The 12,222-nt window shown below is 54.2% G+C and overlaps 1 protein-coding gene across 1 annotated transcript in view; it reads right to left on the minus strand.

The window, feature by feature from the left end:
• Nucleotides 1-3,050: 3,050 nt before the first annotated feature.
• Nucleotides 3,051-12,222, minus strand: part of SLC15A4 (solute carrier family 15 member 4) — a 27,045-nt gene continuing 17,873 nt past the window's right edge. The window contains exons 6-8 of the mRNA XM_021698577.2: nucleotides 10,290-10,445; nucleotides 9,050-9,208; nucleotides 3,051-4,013 (exon numbers count right to left, since the gene is read on the minus strand). Of these exons, the coding sequence (XP_021554252.2) occupies nucleotides 3,865-4,013; nucleotides 9,050-9,208; nucleotides 10,290-10,445 (464 nt within the window). The 3' untranslated portion in view covers nucleotides 3,051-3,864. The remainder of the gene's footprint in view (nucleotides 4,014-9,049; nucleotides 9,209-10,289; nucleotides 10,446-12,222) is intronic.

The following is a 12,222-nucleotide window of genomic DNA, read 5'->3' on the forward strand; positions in this document are numbered from 1 at the left end:
AGCACTGCAGCCAGGCCTTTCTCTACCAGGACAGACCCCAAGAGGTGGCTCTACCACGAGGAGCGTCTGGGCTCTCACGCCCTCACGGCTGCATGTGCACGTGTGGGGGGCGCCCAGCGTTTCCTGCACCCTTCACCCCTTGCATTTCTGCCTGAGGCTTTTGCCAACAGAGTGAGGACACGGACATGTCCTCAGACTGGGGCCCTCTGTGCAGGCGTGCGCCCTGCCACACGGGAGCGGCCTTCAAACATTCCCACCTTGACTTTTCTTCCCACTCAGGGGACCCGAGCCCAGCCCACCCGAGGCAGCGAGGACACCGCTTCCGTGTCCACCGCTCTGCTGTGCCCCTAATGTCCCCTAAGGCAGATGCTGACACCTCCTGCAGCTTGTTTCTCCACTCCAGACACAGTGAGAATGAACACGGAGACCTCCCTTTACCTGGCCCTTAGAAGGCGGGGGAGCAGAGAAGCTAGAAATGGAAAGAAGGGCGCGAAGACGGATGGAGGGAGGGACAGAATTGAGGACCAGCCCCGCCCTACAGCCCCTGTGACAGGCCCTCTCCTCTGGGTCCCTGCAGGGCAAGCGGGCGCCTCATCCACCTGCACACCCAGTGCTCCGCAGCCGAGCTCCCCACTCCCCAGAGGGCGGTCATCTCACACAGGAGAGACGTGGGGCAGGCGCGGTCTCTGCGGGAAGCACCCTCCACCCTCACCTCCTTGACCTCAGATCCTGGGAGCGGCCAGGGCTACGTCCCTCCTCCCCGAGGCTCACGAGCTCAGGCGTCAAGCATCCCCTCCCCACAGGTGACTCCAAACCTGGATCTCCAACCCCAAGGAGTCATCAGTCAGGCAGGAAGCCCTTCTGGACGTGTCTAGGCACGTCTCCAGACTCGGGCTCTGCAGATGTTACTAATGGCTGAGAACCTGACCTGTTTTTAAGAACAAGTGTGGAGGGCAGCTGGGATCCGGCCTGGGGGTAGTTAGGGAAGGAGGCGGAGGCTGTACCAGGGACGGGTCCTAGACGCCTGTCCAACTCAGCCCCGACCGCGGCAGTCCTGCATGTCAAGGGGCCGATCGTGCGCTTCGTGAAAACACCAGGTGGTCTGCCACCTCCTTGGCTCCTCTTCTGACCCGTTTTGCTGGATCCCAAAGCCTCTGGAAAATCAGCATGGCGCAGAAGAGAAACAAGGGGGTTCCCGCCAGGTCCCCTCCCCTCCCCCTTGGAGCCCGTGACTCAGTTGCTCCCCCGTGCAGCACTGGTTTGCAGGGCTGGTTAAGTCGGTAGGACAAGACAGAGCTAACCCCCCAGCACTGTGCTGGCCTCCCTTCCAAGGAGCCCTGGGCTGGTGGCCCATCTGGAAATCAGCAAACACTGATTTTTCAGTTAGGCAACCTTGCCTCGTGTGACTATTTCCCCCTTTGCTTTCTGTTTTGTACTTGTCCTTTATTTAACATGTTGTGTTTCAATCAGGCACTTTTTATGTCCTGTTTCCTCGAAAAAGCCCTGTTTCCAAAGGAGCAAGGTGTTACAACAAACATTCTCAAGCGTCTACTCAAATGACTTCATTCGACTCGAAAAGTGCCCATAAAACATTTGGCCTGTTTTAGTTATAGTGAATCACTTAGTAGTACACAGGAATTTCGGGTTATGACAGCACTTTGTTCCTCTTTAATGTGCTTTGATTTTCAAGGGATGCGGTCGTTCTGTACCAAGTGGAACAATTCGGTAGCACTGACGAGCATCCAAGCCGTATCACCGAGAATCTGGAAGCTACTGGAGACTGGTGTAATTTTGAAACTCTGTGATGTCACATACAGAGGGTAATGCGTTCGATCCATCAACAAGGGGCATCTCGACCTCTGCCTGGTGAGGTGGCGGGACGCTCCCATGGGTGCCCCCCACCCGCCCCCCGGGTTCCAGAGAAACAGCAGGACATACAGACAGGGCCATCCTCACACGCCACGGACAGGCGTCACAGGTCCACTTGAAACCAGAACAAGGTTCTGTTCCCACAAGCTCACGTAGGAAAGCTCCATCTTATTATAAAACCTGCTCTCTGGATCTGCCCATGATACTGGGGAGAAATAAAGAGCCCCATCCCGCCCTCATTCAACAAAGGCAGGTGGGAGCGTCTTCCAACAGAGCTCAAACGTGTGCTCTCCGAGGACGACACACACAAGCTGAAGACACATCAAGTCTTCAGGGTGGGCACACCATTTCTAAAAACCTCCCACGACCAGACATGGGTGTTGTGTATTTTTTTACTCGATTACTGCTTAGTGCCATAGGGTGAACTCGATCACCTACAACCTCAGGGCAGCTGGAAGACTACAAGGCTGTCACTCTGATTTGCCAGTCCACCAACAAACTTGGGAGACTTTCTTGGACGGTGTCTGCAGAGACCCAGGGAGGCCCCTAGGAGGGACCCCACGTCCCACCTCCACGTGCCCGGGGCATGAACACCGTGACGTGCACACGGCAGGGACAGCCTGGACCCATCACTCGACCTTCTTTTTCCCTTTCCTCACTACTTCCTTCAACAGAGAGAACGTATTTTTGACAGTATGGATTAACAGTTTTCAGTCTATCCTGAAGACATAAATTGTATCTCTAGTGGAATCTGTATTTGTGGGATTGGTGCTTTTCAACCCAAACTTACAGCATCAATCCCCCCAAGGACAGTTGTTTGTCTTCACTCTGCCCGAACTCCACCAGTCACAGGATCTCCCTGTCGTTTTCTATACTGTGTGTTACAAACAAACAACAGTGCAGGGGTTTTTGTGTTTTCTTCCTCCAGATATAAAACTGTTTTAATACAGAGCAGGTGTAAGAATCACTATGTGGGAAAAATCAAAGAGCTGTGACAGGAACAGGTGATACTGTAATTTTTGTCAACTGCTGACTCGGGAAACTGTACCCCCCACGTGGCAGTTTGCGACCCCCATGAAGCAGTTAACAGGTCTCACATTTGAGGAGCTTTTAAAATAAAGTAACGCCGAAAATACAGCAACAGACAGACAACAGTTTATTTAACAACATTCAAGCCCCCGCGTCCAATAAAGAACAATCCAGAAGCCGGTGACATCACACAGCTCGAGTCCACAGGTAACGTGGAACACTGTCAACGGTCTCGAGTGACACGGATTCTGTTCCAAGCCACGGTTCCTAACGTTCCTCCATGACTGGTCTTCAACCTCAGTGGTGTCCAGAAGGAAATGACCCATAAGGACAGACGAGGCGAGGTTTCAAATACCCTGTACGCTGTTTTGTAGCTTGAGATAGGACACACAGTCTTAAATATTTCCTGATGCGAATTCTTTCTTAAGAAAAAAATTCAATGTCAATCGCTGAAAAGAGACGTTGTTTCTGAAGCAGCAGACGAAGTATGTTCACCACCAGCCCGCACCGACAAGGACAATGGTGGGATTGGCAGCTTATGAAAGAAACTGTCAACGTGACCTGTACACAAAATCTTTGCGGCATCGGACTTTTATCTCTTAAAAAGCCCTCCCATTCCTCAAGATAAGGAGATGTTTATTAATCAAAAAGGAAAAAAAAGTGAGCTCATATGGTCTGCGGGGAGGAAACGGTAACCCGCGTCCAAGACATCAGGACGCCGACTGACACGCACGGTCTCCCGAGGCCCCGGCAGCTCCGCCACGGGCTTCCGTCCGAGGGGTTCACGGCGGTCTGGACGAGAAGCCCGCGTCTGCTCCGGGAGGGGAACCACGGAAAGGCACTTACCCAGCTCATCTGGGAGAAGAGGAGACAATCCAGGGACACGCGCGTGCTCAGGAAGTGGGAGAAGCCTCTCCTGCTCAGCGCACGGCCGCCTTCAGTCCATTGGCTGTGGCCTCGGGGACGTCAGGTCCTCCTGCTGGCAGGCGCCTCGTTGGCTCGCGACCGCTGCTGGTCGTACCTCACAGAAACTATCAGGAAAAGCAGGAGGGTGGCTCCCTGAATCGCGGCCAGAAGAAAGAAGTAATAGTTCAGATGGCAGCCGTTAATATTGCCTGCGGAGAAACGAGGAAAAAGCCCGTCAGCCGCACTTAGGGACTGTTCAAGATTTTATCTGTTAAGTTTGGTTCCTAGCAGGGTCAGGGTGACTTAAAAAACAAAGGAGAGAGAGAAGAAAATAATCATCTCTCTGTAATTCAAAACACACAAGTATTTTGCTTCTACAACCACCGCAAACGCCGCTCTGAAGCCAGCTATGTCTCTACCACAGGCTCCGGGCTGGGGTCTCTGCCGTGAACGGGCCCCCCTGCTCCTCAAACGTCTCCCCACCGGACGACGGAAGGATGAGGCCAGGAGCGCGGCGACAAGACCTATTTCTGACCACACCCACCCGAGAATCCATGCGGCGTCTGTAGAGAACCGTCCGAAGTGAACGAGGAGAGCGTCACCGTGTTCTGCGACACAATGTCGAGAAAGGCTTTAAGTTTTTCCAGTACAGAAAGTCCGGGGAAAGAGAACAAACAGCGCTACTGTGCTCCCGCCCCCTCAGAAGCAGGTACTGGAGGGAACGGTGTTGCCTCCCAGTCTCCTCCTGCAGTGCTCGCCGCTGGGGGGCTGCCGGCTGGCCCGGTGCGCACTGCTGTCCTGAGGACCAATCCCCATGCCGATCCTGAAGGCGATGTTCTCCGCAGCTCGGGTCCAGAATCTGGGCACTTATCAAGGCCACACTGCGGGACAGCCCGGACACCACGTCCAGTGAGGAGTTCCGGATGTCCTGTGCCGGTCAGCAATTCCTGCACGGTAAGCACCCTCCCTCGTATGTGCCCGTCACAAGCCAGGGCGGACAGCTGACATTCACTCTACATACTATATAGGAAGACAAGAGTTTATCTTTTAAATTTTCCCCCAAAGTTCAGGTTTTAGCATCCTCGAGGTGATATGGGTGCACACATCGTCCCAATGGCTAACATACCCAATGCTCCACTCTGCCCCAAGCACTAAGCATGGCCTTTCACACGCACTGTTCCGTTTAGTTCCCAATACATTCCAACCAGGCTGAAGAGGTTACACACACAGACGCGGAAGCTCAACCAACAAAGCTCAAAGCCACCAGCTTGCCACGTCCGGGCTGCTCCCCGCTCTGTGAAACGGGGGACACAGCAGCTGCTGGCGTCAGTGTGAGGAGTAAACGTGTGGGTACCGGACCCTGCACAGGACCCGGGACATACGAAGGCTTTACATCGCCCTCCTGTTACCGTCCTTACTGTACACGTGGGTCCAGGACCATCAAGTCCGTAAACTGGGGTCTTTCTGCTGGAGTTTCTCAAGGGCACCACTGACCACAACACTCAGTGTGGAGAAGCAAGAAGGATGTGTGCAGAAAATATGATGTTTGTAATGGAACATCCAGAGCCGCTCACAGCACGCTGCCCTGGGCTCCCTACAAAGCCTGACCCCATCACCATGGCCCACAGGTGTCCTACCACTTACACCGTTTGTCACCCACTAAAAAGGGTGACGCATTTCTCGACAGATGAGCGAAGACATGTACTTGGTCGGCAGTGTCTCCAGAGCTGTGCTCTCTCTCGTGCATTGAACGCAGCTCTCTGATTTGCTTATTAAACAGTCGAGGCTTCTGTTCGCCTGAAGAGCTTTGTGAAACTGGGTTGTTCTAGAACTTCCCTTCTGTGTCTGAACACATACTAACACCAACGTTTCACACTGCTTGTATTCGTAAACACAGTTAATGGTGGATATAACACATTCGTACAAGGCTCAAGCAGGCTGCAGAAAACAATGACTTTCCACGTGGATCGGTTTGGGAAGGGATTTGGTAATACCTGAATTTCTAGCAGACCATCTACAACAGGTAGTTAGGAACAGTGACTGAGGGGCGCCTGGGTGGCTCAGTCGTTAAGCGTCTGCCTTCGGCTCAGGTCACGATCCCAGGGTCCTGGGATCGAGTCCCCACATTGGGCTCCCTGCTCAGCGGGAAGCCTGCTTCTCCCTCTCCCACTCCCCCTGCTTGTGTTCCCTCTCTTGCTGTGTCTCTGTCAAATAAATAAATAAAATCTTAAAAAAAAAAAAAAGGAACAGTGACTGAGTCCCCACCACATGCCAGGCTCCGTCCCGGGCACTGGGAGGCCCGCACAGCCTTCGTGGATCCCAGGCCTCACCGTGGCCACTGCTGTGTTAGCTCCACGGAACCGGACGAGCTTGCTGTCGGGGACACCGATGATGTCATTCCACGTGCAGGTACTGAAGTATGAATCTCCCCAAATTAAGGAGTCATTTCAAACTTCTGAAGCTCCGGCGCCTGCGTGGCTCAGTTGGTGACATGTCTGCCTTCGGCTCAGGTCATGATTCAGGGTCCTGGGATCGAGTCCCGCATCGGGAACCCTGCTCACTGGGGGGCCTGCTTCTCCCTCTGGCACACACACTCTCTCTCTCAAATAAAGATGTAAATAAATCTTACAACTTCTGAAGCTCAAAGCTGGCGTGACAAGAGAACTACAGTTTTCCCTGTTAGGGTCGGCCTGTGTGGGATTAGGAAGAGTATTCAGAAACCACAATTAACTCTGTGCTTCCTTGGGCCTCTTCACAGACCGAAGGACAATCGCACCTAAAGACAGTAAACTCTAGGAGATTGTTATGATCAGACAGACTCCTGGGCCCCGGAAAATGAGCTCACATGTCCCCCCCAGACATACGTGTGAGAAGGTCCCCAGCAGCTTTACTCATGACAGCCTCACACTGGAAACATCACAAACACCCAGCAAGAGCAGAACAGATCGATGAATTGTGACTGACTCATCCACCGGCTACTCCCCAGAATAAGAAAGAACAGATTACAGGGGATGACTCCCAGACGAAACTGTGGAATGGAGCCGGCCATCACGGAGCAGAAACAAGAAGGCGTCCACGGTGCCCAATGTCGCAGCAGCAAGGACCTAGCGGGGTGGTGAGCGGACTGACTACAGCAGGCCCCAGGAAAGCCTCCCGAAAGGTCCTGCATCCTGATCTGGAGTAAAAACATTTCGAAATGTGCACTTAAGATTGGTATGCTTTAGGGGCGCTCAGTCAGGTGAGTGTCCGGCTCTTGATCTGGGCTCAGCTCATGATCTCAGGGTCATGCATTGGGCCCACCTCGGGCTCCCCACTCAGCGTGGAGTTGGCTTGGGGATTCTCTTCCTCTCGCCCTCTGCCCTCCCCCGTTCGTGCACACTCTCTGTAAACCAAATCTTAAAAAAAAAAAAAAAAAAATCCTTAAAAAAAAAGATTGGGGTGCCTAACAGTCTGAATTATGCCGGATCTAAGTGATGATGATGATGACGAACACCCAGCCTACGGGAGAACAGGCAGGGAAGGGAGCAATGGTGAGAGAGCAGGGCCTCTTCCTCCACACCACAGTCCCGTAACTACGCAGGAAGCCACTCGGTGCGTCAGTCGTGGGATGCTCAGCCAGCTCCACGCCACCTGCTTCATCCGAACCTGAACACAAGTGCAGAGGGAAGGACCGGAAGAGCAGAGAGCCAGGAAGAGCACAGACGGCGCCCAGGATGGCACCTGCCGCCCCATCTACTGAAGCAAGACGTTATCTGGGTGTGTGGGGGAGTTACCTGGTCCCGTTCTCTCCCCAAGTCCCCAGGTGGGAGGGCGCTGGGAGGGAGCTGCCTGGCTGGCTGCGCGCTTCCCACATCTGCATCCTCCCCGTGCCAACCGAGCTGCGGGGCCCTGGGGGCTGCAAGCACAGCTCGCTGAGACTCTCCTTCCTGGTGTGAAAACAAGGACAGCACTGGACATGGTGTGGGGCTGTGGTAGGTAGGACACACTGCTCTGAAAATGACACCAGCTGCAAGCCCTGCGTGTGTGCGAGGGACACGAGGACCGGAGACAAGCCTCACAGTGAGGAGCTAGACGCTACCCTGTGATACATGAGCGCGAATGATGGTAAAGTTGGAGATACTAAGTCAGTGACAAGGGGATGAAATCACTGGAAAGCAATTAATGGAAATCACCAAAACTAATCAATCCTTCAAGATATGCTGAAAAATAAGACAAAGAAATAGAAGGATCATGGAGTTCTGACCTGCAGCAAGGCTTCCTCTGAAGAAGGTCGGTCCCATGCCCAGAAAAAGAGATCATGGGCCGCCAAGAACCCGTGAGAATTCCCAGGAGCCACCGTGCCCCTGCTCTATTCCACAGCCGCTTACCCTCCCAGGGGCCTGGGAGTCAACAGCAAAGCCCCAGACCTGCCTGCTCTCTTCGGAACAACCAGGTCCGAGCCCGCCGAATGCAGTGTGGCCAGGCCTCTGGGAGCTGCGGGGGCGGCTGTGGTTTCTGAAAGTCACACTGGGACTCCACAGCCCTAAACTCACCCCTCAGGATGGGAAGGTTAGCTTAGTCAGGGAAGGGCCTTTGGAATTCTGTATTTTCTTGGGGAAAGTCCCCAGGCTTTCATCAGAGTTCCAAGTGGATTTATGACCGACAAACGGCTAAGGGCCCTGGACCCAAGTAAATGCTGCACAACTGAACAAGTACTAAGGCTCTTTTCACAGGCAAAACAGAAAAAGGAAACCTTCATCTCGTGAGTCCAGTTAAAAGGTACCATAAATCTGGGATCAGCAAAATTCTTTTGTGAGTGATTCTGCTCAGCGCCCCAACATGCCACCTCCTGGCTGATAAAATCCCCTCCTGACGGTCACGAGTCACTGCTGTGGCTCAAGAAAGGAGCTTACCATCTATCTACGTCTTTAACAGCAGAAACTTAAAAGGTGCTGTCTGGAAAAGAAAACCAAATACAAACCAAGGTAAACAAAGAGAGCCTGCTGGTACTGACGCTACTGATCAAAGATATTTTGAGGAAGCAGCTGCAGCCCTACAGACCCAGCACGTGTGGCTGAGGCGATCTGGCCCCGGGACAGAAAGAGGCTCACCTGCGCCCCGGCAAACTCACAAGGACGTAGGGGATCAGGCGGGGGGGGTCTCAGGCAGCTCTGGGGCGGCGGAGCTCCAGTAACACCACACGCCCTGGGACCCGAGCGCCGGGTTCTGCCGATGGCCGTGTGCAAACAGACAGTGAGGCCCTTACCGAAGTCTGTGTGGTTGCTCATCCAGCCGATGGCTTTGATGGACACCAGCTCCAACAGTCCAGAGCCCACAAACGAGCCGACGCCAGAGAAGAAGAAGAACAAGCCCATTATGGCGCTCTGCATGGACTTGGGGGCGGCCGAATAGGCGAATTCTAGACCTATAGGAAGAAGAAGATTGTTTCTGTGAGAGGTGGGCTGACAGTGCCCCTGCCTAAATATGGCAGATTTGCACGGGGCCCCACGTGGGGTCTCAGGTAAGCAGGGCAGCTCTCTTCCCTAGCCTGAAGACTGTATTTAACACAAGGTCAAGAAATCAGGGGCCCCTTCTATTCACCAGGACAGTCCTTCAAGTAAGTCATGGAGCAAAAACTCAAGTCCTTGCTCTCAAACTTCACGGTAACATCTGACCTGTCAGCTCTTGTATTTCTTGATCTATGTGGTTAAAGAAGCAATCTTCTATGTTCTCAACTAAGGAGGGTCTGAAAACAACATATACAGACTAAGATGGGGATCCTTTTAAGACTTCTATCTTAAAGGCAACATATTTTAAAATTATTTCAACACGGACATCCATAAATTCACATTTTTATAACAACTATACGTGGAGATTTACAATGCACTGCAAACGAAGGACCACTCTGTTCATTTCCTTCATGGTCAGGAGCGCATTCTGCGTGAGTCTGATGACAGGTGTGGAGGGGAACCGCCACCGGCAGCCCCCCACAATCCATCCGGCTCTGGTCATCCTTAATTCTGTCCCTCCCTTCCAGCAGCTGGGAACGGGTCTGCACACACTGCCTTGTCCACACCCCACAGAACACGGCTTGCAGGAGAGAGGCCTGCGCCAACAGGTCTGCCTCCTTCATAAAGCCGACCCAACACACCCAGAGCTCTGGTGGCAGCCAGAGGCTGGGCTGCCACGGCAGAACCACAGAGTTGTGGTTAGGAAGTGTCCGACCTGGGAGGAACCACCCACAGCCGCTTCCTCCTCCTGTCTCTGCTGGCGCCTCCGCGGGAGCGGACAAGTCCTGGGCACGTCTCTGGGAACCCTGTTTTTATACCCAGAAATGCGAACCTCAGCCACAGCATCGCTGTACCTACTGACTCACGTTCTGAACCGCAGCTGCTGCCACGAAACACAAGAGCACTAGGCCCCCCGTGTCTCCGTGTGTTCTACTCATGCCCCCCGTTCCTCCTGGACCCTGCCAGCCCCAGGCCCCGGAGGGAGAGAAGCCTCACCTGCGATGCTGGCGAATATCTCACTGATGCCAATCAGCACGTACTGTGGGACCTGCCACCATATCGGCAGGTCAGCAGCGTAATACACGACTTTCCCGATGGTCTGATTGATGGTTTTCTCTTTAACAAGGTCCAGCCTTTTGCTCTCCAAAATTCCTAGAATTCATAAGTAGGTTAATAGAACACTTGTTCATTAACATTCGCAGTTAAACGGAAACACTACACACTTGCTACAAGATGCTTACTGACTACTGTGAAAGTAGAAGGGCAAGGCCCAGTGACACAGCGGCCAGGAGGCGCCCGACCTAAAGGACCGCCCCCTCCCAGCTTCCTAGTTACTCTCTGATCCTACCAGGTATGTCAGGCGGGTCTTTACGTGTGATGTAAGCCTCCGACGTCTAGATGGCCCACCTGCACGCCGGCTGTCACACAGCCCTGCGTGAGGAGAGTAAGAAGGCACCCACGTTGTCAGGGGGCAGTGGGTCCTGAGATGTTTTTCTTGCCATGGTGACGGATTTAGGCTGGCCCACTGACTTGCTACCCTTCCGACTACAACCCCGGCCACGGCTGACAACACGAGTTTCCCGGCTGAACCCCGGCGAACAGCCCGCACCCTCAGCAGCCCTGCGATCCCTCTCCGTTACTGGTCATTTGTCAGGGGCAACAAAAGGACATGGGGAAATGAGCAAGAGCACCAACAGCCACACCTCGTAAAACAAAAAATAAACCAATCAGAGTAAAGCTTAAAAGCAACAGCCATAGCTCCAAGTTCTTAGGTCAGAGAGGTCACCGGGTTTGTTTCTAAAGAACTCTGTGAACGGAGTAACGGGTCTAGTATTTAATATTTACGCAAACGCACGTGTTCTAAACCGTGAGCACGGGGACGACAGCTGTCTGGGAGAGGGCAGTGGACTCTATTAAAAATACCCCTTTTAAAACCTGAGAACGAGAAAGGTCCAGGCTACCAGTAACAGGAGGACGGGAAGACAAATTCTGGAATCTGCCCCAGGCTACAGGTCACAGGAAATGTCTGAACAAGGAGAGCATGGAGAGCGCGAAGACTGTATCCAAGGAGCAAGGTAAGGACAGGCCTCCAGCTCACCTCCATCAGAAACACCTGCATCCCTTCCCTGGAGGCGTGTGGAGGGGACCCCAACCCCCACACCCTGTCCTCTAGCAGGAAGCGCAGGGGCAGACCCGGGTGGGGGCAGACCGGGGTGAGCCGAGCCGCCGGCCTGGCGCTCCCAGCTGCTCTAGCCGGGGCCTCTGGGGCGTGGCAGTGCCCGTGGCTGTCTCTGCCAGGACGCTGGTGGTGGCACGAAGGGCCTTATCCACAAGTGACAGCTTGCGGGCACGGGACAGAATGTGGCGTGCTTCCTCTGGGTCAGCCAAGGCTCCCCTCCCACTGTTAGGACACCGCCCCGGCCACCAGCATGGCGCTGGAAGGTTCTGGAGCAATCCTAGCACAGCTGGGTCTGCAGGAAGGACCCTCTCAACCGGCCCTGAGGGACAACAGAAGCTGGAGAAAACACTCTTCTCCACAGGGAAGGCCGGACAGGTGAGAGGACGTGTGTGTGTGTGTGTGTGTGTGTGCGCGCGCCGGACAGGTGAGAGGACGTGTGTGTGTGTGTGTGTGTGTAGGGTGCCCCTGGGGACACGACCGGCTCTGTGGTCTTCTCCACAGGGAAGGCCGGACAGGTGAGAGGACGTGTGTGTGTGTGTGTGTGTGTGTGCGCGCGCGGGAGAGGGGAGAGGGGGTGTGTGTGTGTGTGTGTGTGTGTGGACAGGTGAGAGGGCGTGTGTGTGTGTGTGTGTGTGTGTATGTAGGGTGCCCCTGGGGACACGACCGGCTCTGTGGTCTTAGCCATGATGCGGACGCCGTGCAGAACCAGGGGGCGCTGGCCAGGGTGACACAGAGCACAAGGCCGGCGGG

The sequence above is a fragment of the Neomonachus schauinslandi genome, chromosome 14 (genome assembly GCF_002201575.2).
Source record: "Neomonachus schauinslandi chromosome 14, ASM220157v2, whole genome shotgun sequence".
NCBI lineage: Eukaryota > Metazoa > Chordata > Mammalia > Carnivora > Phocidae > Neomonachus > Neomonachus schauinslandi.